Genomic DNA, 8,182 nt, shown 5'->3' on the forward strand with positions numbered 1-8,182 from the left:
ATCCCTGAATGCACATCAGGGAGACTGAGCAAAGGTTACCATTAGGGGTGTGTGTCTGTCAGCACATGTGTGGTCATCTGTAAAGTCTGTTCACTCGTTTATTTCCTGTTTAGATTTTGATTGACTGAGCCAATATGAAAACTCTCCGCCTTCTTCATCTTAATGTTTCTTTTCTCAGATGAAGATGATGATGATGACGAAGATGAGGATTTTGAGGACGACGATGAGTGGGATGACTAATCAGCGCACACACACATACAGTTTCTCCTAAAAACCTAGTATCTGACTGACTAAAAATGTAAATGTTGTATGAACTTGCTGTATATTTATTTTTGCCTTATTTCTTCTCTTTTTTAAAAAAAAAAAAGATTATTATAAATAATCTGTGCAATACCTGATCCGTTAAATCTGGTCCGTTTGCCACACATCCTCACAACTCCACATGTCATTTCCCTCATGTCATTAGAAGCACTTAAATCCAGCATCAGCACAATGTGGAGACGGCACCAGCTACATTTCACTTTCGCTAATAGGTGAACAGAGAACACTCAACTTTGAGGAGTCTGAATCTGTGTGTGCTCCTTGAGAAATATTTGTGTGCGTTTTCATGTCTTCATTCCTTGAAAATTAAAAGGGAGACCAAATGGGCATGATCATCTGTGTTTGATAGCAGTTGGTTTAGTATTAGAGAACACTATTAGTTTCTTTTCATCCTTTCAAGTTCCCTGCAAAATTTTGGTTGCTTCTTCTTTTTTTCCCTTTCCTTTGATTCATCTGCTGCACCATGTCCTCGACTTCCATGATAGTTTTTGTTTTTTGTTTTATGTTTTTGTTTTTGTTTTTTTTGGGGGGGGGACAGGATATCAAGCAGGATAATGGGGTCCTTTAAAAGACTAAAAGTTGCTACTTCACACATGACTGGTAAGTTAGGTTTTTGTTTGGTTTTTTCATTGGATCTAGTTCTTTTTTTGCCATTCTTGTGACATTCCCTGCAGCATGTGGGTTTGCACTGCCTGTGATCCTGCATCTGTAAACATTGTAGGAAAATTACTTGTTTAAATTTTTTTTTTTATTGCCCTCCGGTGAGGCTTAATGCTGCATTTAGAAGCTACTGACGTCGACCAAGTGAAAAGGGAGCGAGACAGGCAGTGGTGGTGCACAGTCAATAAGAATACTAAATTGTATACCTAAATAAATGTTATTTACAGAGAGGCATTTGTCTTCTATTCTTTGTCTGAATGGTTTACAGCAGAAATTCACTGAGATTTGTCACATGGGATGTATGTGGAGTTGGTTTCAGGGAAGAGGCTTAAAATGACTAGCCAGTTAACTCATGTGCCCAAAATATTTGCATAAACACACCTCTCCGCAGTTCCCTCACACGGACTCGTACCTACACGTACATCTAAAAATAAAATATCTATGTATTGATGGCATATACTGACCAAATGTTGATGACCCCTCCTTTAACCATACATTCTTCACTTCACTTTTGGATCACTCTGACACCACCATTATAATAGGGGGAGACTGCAACCTGGGTTTTAATCCAGGAATTCATAGAAATTAGTCAAATGAACTGGGAGTCTACAGATATTCTTAAACAATACATGAATGATTTTGGTCTTTGTGATGCTGTGTGTTCACATCACCCCACTCTCAGAGACCAGTGCACCACTCACATTCTTCCCGAGATTACATTTTAGTTAGCAGCTCCATTATGAGGGAGATTACAGGCAGATTCGTTCAATCAATATTGGTGATTGTGCAGCAATGTCTTATCTTTGTGACACAAAGAAGATGCATCACCAATTAGGAACTGGAGATTTAATACATCATTACTTAAAGAACAAGATTTCAGTCATTATTTCAAAAACCAGTGGGAAATGTATTGAAAAATTAATTACCCATAAATACTTAAAGTACTCCTTAAACTAGGTTGCAAAGCCCTTGCCAGAAGATTAGAAAAAGTCACTTCATTCATATTAGGTTTTATCAACACTCAGCCAATAAAACATGCACGCTAATAAATGTAAGAGATTATTGCTTCAGAGAGAACACATCTGCAAAACGCTGTTGCAATTCAGCAACATCTTTTCGTTGGTTCTGTATGAGATGGTCATCATAATGAAGGGAGGCAGGAATGGTGGAATTTGGCAGCGCCAGACCTTATTCCACCTCTTTCCTTCTCCAAGCTCACCAAGGAAGCAGTTTCAGCCTTTGTCCATGCTCTTAGGAGGTTAAGGTGCAATTCCTGAACTTGGAGAAGGTTCTCCCTTGATAATCTTCACAATGTGTGTAGCTTTTCTCTCTGGTCCAGAAAGTACAAAATTTCTCTTTTATCTGGGCTTGGACCTCCCCCAGTTTCCTTAAGTTAGGTCCTAAACCCCCTGCGGCTTCCTGCCAAACAGTAACTCAAAGAGAGAAAATCCCATGGAGGCATGGGGCATCTCCCTGCTGCAAACAACATAGGTCTAACCAGTGACCATTTTGCTCATCCTTGTGAATGAACTTACGAATCATGGATTTTAAAATCTTAGTTAGCCGTTCCACCAACCTGTCAGTCTGAGGGTAGGTGAAACAGATCTAACGCCCAATAATTCACATAGTTCTTTTAGTGTGTGAGTATCTCCTTCAGAATGCCAACTAAAGAGAAAACCTGAAACAGTGCCTGCGCAAGACTTTTTGCAGAAATGTTGCACAGCAGCCCTTCTTTGCGATATTGTATTGCATCCTTTAGAACTAATAAAAAGCGAGTGAAGTGCCCGATGAGGTCCGTGCCAATGCATTAAAATTGGACCTCTATTAAAGGTAACAGGTGGCTGGCTGGTTCACCAGGCAGCAACAGAAGCAGCTGCAGCAGTCATTTCCCTTTGGGCCACTGACACGTCTCTGCAATGGCCTGAAAAACCTCCAGGAAGGCCAGTGGTTGTCCCCTTCATCTGTTAGAGTGTCACTGTGGGTTCCAGGAGGGGCAGCGGTGGTGCCCAGGAGGTGCCAGGACGAGCAAAACAGATTGCCCAAAACTTTGGTGTAGCGCTCAGCCTGGTTCTGCTACCGTTCTAGCTGTTGTTGGTGCACTGCCATCTGTTCCATATGCATGGCGGTAACTCAACCACGATCTTGGCACATTTGCTGGCTACGCCAGTTGCTGGTCCATTGGCATCACTGTGGAAGTAAGACCCGTCACACTCAGCACTGTACTATGAGTGACGATTTATTTATAGTGCTTTATATACAATAACAGAGGTGTAGCTTTTCAGCTTCTGTTGGCTAAGTTTGCCCTCTTCTTGTCCTCTGTCTGCTCCCACTCCTCTCTTCTGGGTCCCGGCATGCTACTCAAATAGTGGCGACATGATGAAATTAATGAGAGACAGCTGTGACCTCCAGCCTTCCGTAGCACTGCCCCCTGAACCCACTGTTACACCCCGCCCCTTCAGCTGAGACACAAACCATACCCCACCACACCTACTATTGCCTGGTTTGAGTCACTAGAGTCAAACATCTCAAAATCTTTATGGAAAAATAAACCATCACAAATAAGTTTAAAAAAATATACGAAAGACAAAACCCAATGTTGGTCTAAATTAAGCTTGTTAGACAGCCCATGGCTGAAACTAGAACAACTCTGTGGAAAAGTGAAAATCTGCCTTTCATGAGCTCCAGTGTTAAGCATCATAGCTGTTTTAAAAGCCATAAGAAAGAGTGCAGGAATTTCAATTTTTTGATAAAAAAAATAAAATAAACAAAAGCAAAACAAAAGTAAAAATTTAAAAGCAGTAAAAGTAAGACTGACATTGTGTCTCTGTCAATGATGCTGCATCTCCAGCAGACAACAGCAAAATAGATGAAACTCACTATCACAGGCTGGTAGAAGATCTCTAACATCTTGCTGCACACATTAATGGATCTGAGCTTCCTTAGAAAGTATATTGTGCTCATCCCCTTCTTATACACAGCATCACTTATGGTCCTCCAGTCCAGTCCGTCATTCAGGTGAATACCCAAATACCTGTATCTATCTACTGTTTCCACCCTAGTTGTATTGGAGATTATGTATCGGAATTTCAGGAGCAGGACCACGCCTCCAAACACGCTCCTTCCTGTTGTCATCTGTATAGGTTCCCCCAGTTCTGCAAACTGTTCATTCTCATTTACGTGCCCCACCCTCCCTCCCTCCTTGTTTTCAATTCTTTAACTTCTTCATTTCTATTTAGTACATGGGGATCTGCCAGGCCCGGGAGCCGTCGCCAATCCCCTTCGAGGCCTTCCCCAATCCACAGCTCAATTCATGTCAAAGCATTTACTTTTACCTACTAAAATGCTGTTAAACCTAAAATGGGGACGTGGGCCCAGCAAGTGAAGTTTTTATTCTCTGGAAGTCAACCGCCATCTTTTTTGTCTTGCTGAGATTCAGATGGAGGTGATTGCTGCCTGCCCACCAGCTCCCTGTACTCTGACTCCTGCCCACCCTAAATGCACCAAACCACTGCTGTGTCATCAGAGACCTTCTGCATGTGGCATGTTTCACTGTTGTACTACAAATCCGAGGTGTAGAAGGTAAACAGGACATAAGAGGTGACACCCATCTTGAGCAGCTTCTCACTCAGCAGAAGTAGTTGGATGAAGGCACAGGAATATAAAAAGAAACATGATACTTGCATGTCACCAGTACCATCCTGGTGAGAGTGACCATGCTGCAACAGGTAGACAGCAGTATTATCCACCCCCACAAGAGGCTGGAAAGCAAACTGAAGAGGGTTGAGAACATGTTTCACCTGCAAGCTGAACCAGTCTCTTCAGCACCTTGATGGTCAATAATGGTCTGAATTCATTAAGGCCAGAAGGGGTGGCTTTATTTGGTACTGGCACTGACAGTCAAGCGTCAGCCAGCAGAGGTTGCATGAGGAGAGGAGGGCTGCTGAGACAGGGCAATGACGGGGAGGGGGTCAAGCTGTTCTAGCACTGAAAGCAAGTCTTCACCAGTTTTTCTCACAAAGGTGGTCTCAGTCTGGAGCTGAAGGGGTGCAGCAGAGGAGGATGTGGATGCAGGGAGGTGTTGATGAGAGAAAGAGGGGATTTACTTTGCACACAGGTATGTTGATGAGTGTGTTTGTCAGCTGCACACACGCTGACTGCTGGTGAGGCAGGTTGGTAACACCTGGCTGTGTCTGTGGCTGCTGGCATGGCTCTGTCACAGATGAATGAGAAGAAGATGGCTGTATCTGATCTGGCCTCACACAAAGCTTCTTGGCTTGTTGAACTTCCTGTTCAGTCTTTTTTGTTTCAACAAATCTTTGAAATCTTCTCTCACTTGTGCTAGAGGTGCAATGTCAGATTCTCTTTCTCTTTTTGCCCTAAAAACAAACACAATAGAATTTTCAGGAGCTGATACAAACTTTTTTCAGTGATCTTTTCATCGTTCAGTTCAGTGATGCACACGTGTACGGACTGCATGTTGGCAGTTTGGACATACGTAGTGTCTTTGGTGGACCAATCAGGATTCTTTTTGGTGTGACGGCATCTTTCTGTTTCTGCCTGACTGAAATATGTGGCCTTCTGTTCATTTGACAGTAACTTCCACTGTGGACAGAAGATCATAAGAACACACTGTCAGCATGCATAAGTACACAGCTACACTGCTACAACACATAACTATAGGACAGCTGCTACACATGCACAAACACCAGCATAAAGCATGAACAGATACGTATATATATGCAGATTTACACACTTACACTCGTTCCCACAACTGCATTTACCGCTGCACTTCTAGTGATGTTCAGCTCAGCCATGACCTTTGACCTCTGCTCTGTCAGGTACAGCATGAAAGCATTTGGTGGCTTCTTAATATATGACCACTCTTCATTCTGCTGGGATTGATGCTTTTTTTTTTTGCTGCAGGAATAAAATGCAGAGTAAAAGCATGTGTTACCTCTGTATACAACTGTGAGGAAAGTAGTTTAAAAACAATATGGATAGTGGAATAAACTCCACTTCCCATGACTATCCAATAGGAAGCAGTGTATGGGTTGATGCAAAAGCATGCAGTATTCTGGCTGATGTGCAACTATAACAACAAAACACATGCATTATAAGAAAACAGATTTTCAAGATGTATCATATATGATATAAACACACATATTACTTTAAGAGTGCATTTTAAAGCGGACCATGAGGTCACAGAGAACCTGGTGTGAATTATTATGAGGCAATTTATAAATGAAAAGTTACTGAAGATGTGACACGTTTTCTTTTTCAAAGAAATTTGCTCATGGAGTTATCTTTGACCAAACTTATAAATTACCCTAAGTGGAGATTCTGTTCATGCAGTTGCTTATTAATGAGACCTTTTACATCCAGGTCATGACCTTTGACCTTCTTCTGATGTATTGTGGATAATGTTCAGTTCTAGTGTTATTATTAGTTGGGGTTTAGTCTAGTTAATATTGTCATTCATGCTCTCTGGTTTATGTGTCATTTTCCTGTTTAGGTTTGCCTTGTCCTCTATGTATAACTTTTAGTTTAGCCTCATCCCCCTTATCTGTTCCCATGTTCCTCTCCTTGTGTTCCTTTCCGTTCCCCCAGTCTGTCATGTATTTCATGTCTGGGTGTTCCACATCCTCTTGCCAAGCTTGTGTTGTCACGTCTACATCTCTCCATGTTTTCTGTTTTATTTCGAAAGTCTTGTGTTTCCATGTTTAGTGTGTTTAGTTTTGCTTCCCCTGTGGCGTCAGGTTAATTGGTGACAGTTGTGTTTCTCCAGGTGTTTCCACTTTCCACTACCCCGTTACCTTTCCATGTTTAAGTCCTCTGTCTTCCTTTGTTCAGTAGTCAGTTTGTCTGTTTGCCTTGCTTAATGTCACGTCAGGTCCTAATCATTCCAAAATTCAGAAATGTCAGCGAAACATCAGGGTGCACAATTTAAACATAAATTTTCATCACTTGGTCCCAGGTGGAGCGTGGAGTGTCATTCCAGACTCCTCCTGGAGCGAATTGCCAGAATCAATGGGGTCTCCTGTGAAGGCCCTGCCATTTCTTCCTCCCCTCGGACAGTGGTGTCGGACAGCCTCACCACTGAGCACAGCTTATATGGGCTCATATGATAGTTGTTTTTTTTTTTGTTTATTTGGTTTCTCCTTTCCTTTTTTATTGTCATTACCCTATAAGACTGGCGTTGGTTGTCACACTTTTCAATCTTGCATGAATTGTTGATCATTGAAACATTGTTCAATAATCATTCTTTTATTAAATCAAAGCTTAAGATGCTGGTTCAAAATGGGTCTCTAACCCTAACCAAAAAAAAGTAATTAGCACTCTGTCACTGTGTAACAATCAACCCCATAGCAGGGTTGGTTGTTACACACCTCTTTATAAACCTAGCTACCACTAGCTTTAGTTTGCTAGTGAAAAACTGACTTCACCTTTTTAATAAGTGTCCATATTTATATAATGGCTAATGTTTTGTGATCTATCATTTATTTCATTTATTTCAGATTTATTTATGTAGGTAGTCCCTTTGAAATTTAATGTCTCATGTAATATAATAAGGAAAGCCATATGAAAAATTACTCTGACCCATGACAATTACATAAAACTTCTTCCTCTCAAAGTTTTATGTTCACATTCACCAATAAAAAACAAAAGAACAAGTTTGTCAGGTCAAATGTGTGATATTAACACAACTCTACAGTTCTCACTAATGTGCCAGTAACAAGCAATGTGACAACCAACCGGCCACACATTTTTCAGTAACACATGATTGGGAACAAAAGTTTTCATTTCTTTTGGTTTTAGTTTAAAGTAAAAAAACAACAACAACAACAACAACAGGCAATTAAACGTGAAACTTTAAATCAGCCAGTTGTGCACATGTGATGAGAATAATTGCAAGAAATTATTATGACATTCCCCTCGGTGTTACTTTTTTTTTTAAACCAATTGTTCACCAATAAAATTTACATTTGGTAAAATTTGGTGCTTTATAGTACAATTGGGTCACTATTTGATGAGTACAACAACAAGTGCTAAATAATTTGTCTTGTGTCTTGCAGGTGTCTCCTCCTGCTACAGGGAGTGCAGCATTATTAGGCAAATGAGTATTTTGTCCACATCATCCTCTTCATGCATGTTGTCTTACTCCAAGCTGTATAGGCTCGAAAGCCTACTACCAATTAAGCAT

The 8,182-nt window shown here is 41.0% G+C and overlaps 1 protein-coding gene and 1 long non-coding RNA gene across 3 annotated transcripts in view; one reads left to right on the top strand and one right to left on the bottom strand.

The window, feature by feature from the left end:
* wasla (WASP like actin nucleation promoting factor a) overlaps positions 1–1,211 on the top strand; it is a 27,400-nt gene extending 26,189 nt beyond the window's left edge. For both annotated transcript variants that reach the window (XM_005933567.3, XM_005933566.3), the window contains one exon: positions 179–1,211. In XM_005933567.3, the coding sequence (XP_005933629.1) occupies positions 179–240 (62 nt within the window). In that variant the 3' untranslated portion in view covers positions 241–1,211. The remainder of the gene's footprint in view (positions 1–178) is intronic.
* Positions 1,212–4,228: 3,017 nt separating this feature from the next.
* On the bottom strand, positions 4,229–8,176 carry LOC102307566. Its single transcript, XR_316513.3, has 3 exons — positions 5,739–8,176; positions 5,477–5,583; positions 4,229–5,357 (listed from the first exon to the last, which is right to left on the bottom strand). It is a non-coding gene; the product is annotated as an uncharacterized LOC102307566 (long non-coding RNA).
* Between the last annotated feature and the right edge of the window lie 6 nt (positions 8,177–8,182).

Source organism: Haplochromis burtoni, unplaced genomic scaffold, assembly GCF_018398535.1.
Source record: "Haplochromis burtoni strain Fernald_Lab_line unplaced genomic scaffold, NCSU_Asbu1 Contig_169, whole genome shotgun sequence".
NCBI classification, from domain to species: Eukaryota; Metazoa; Chordata; class Actinopteri; order Cichliformes; family Cichlidae; genus Haplochromis; species Haplochromis burtoni.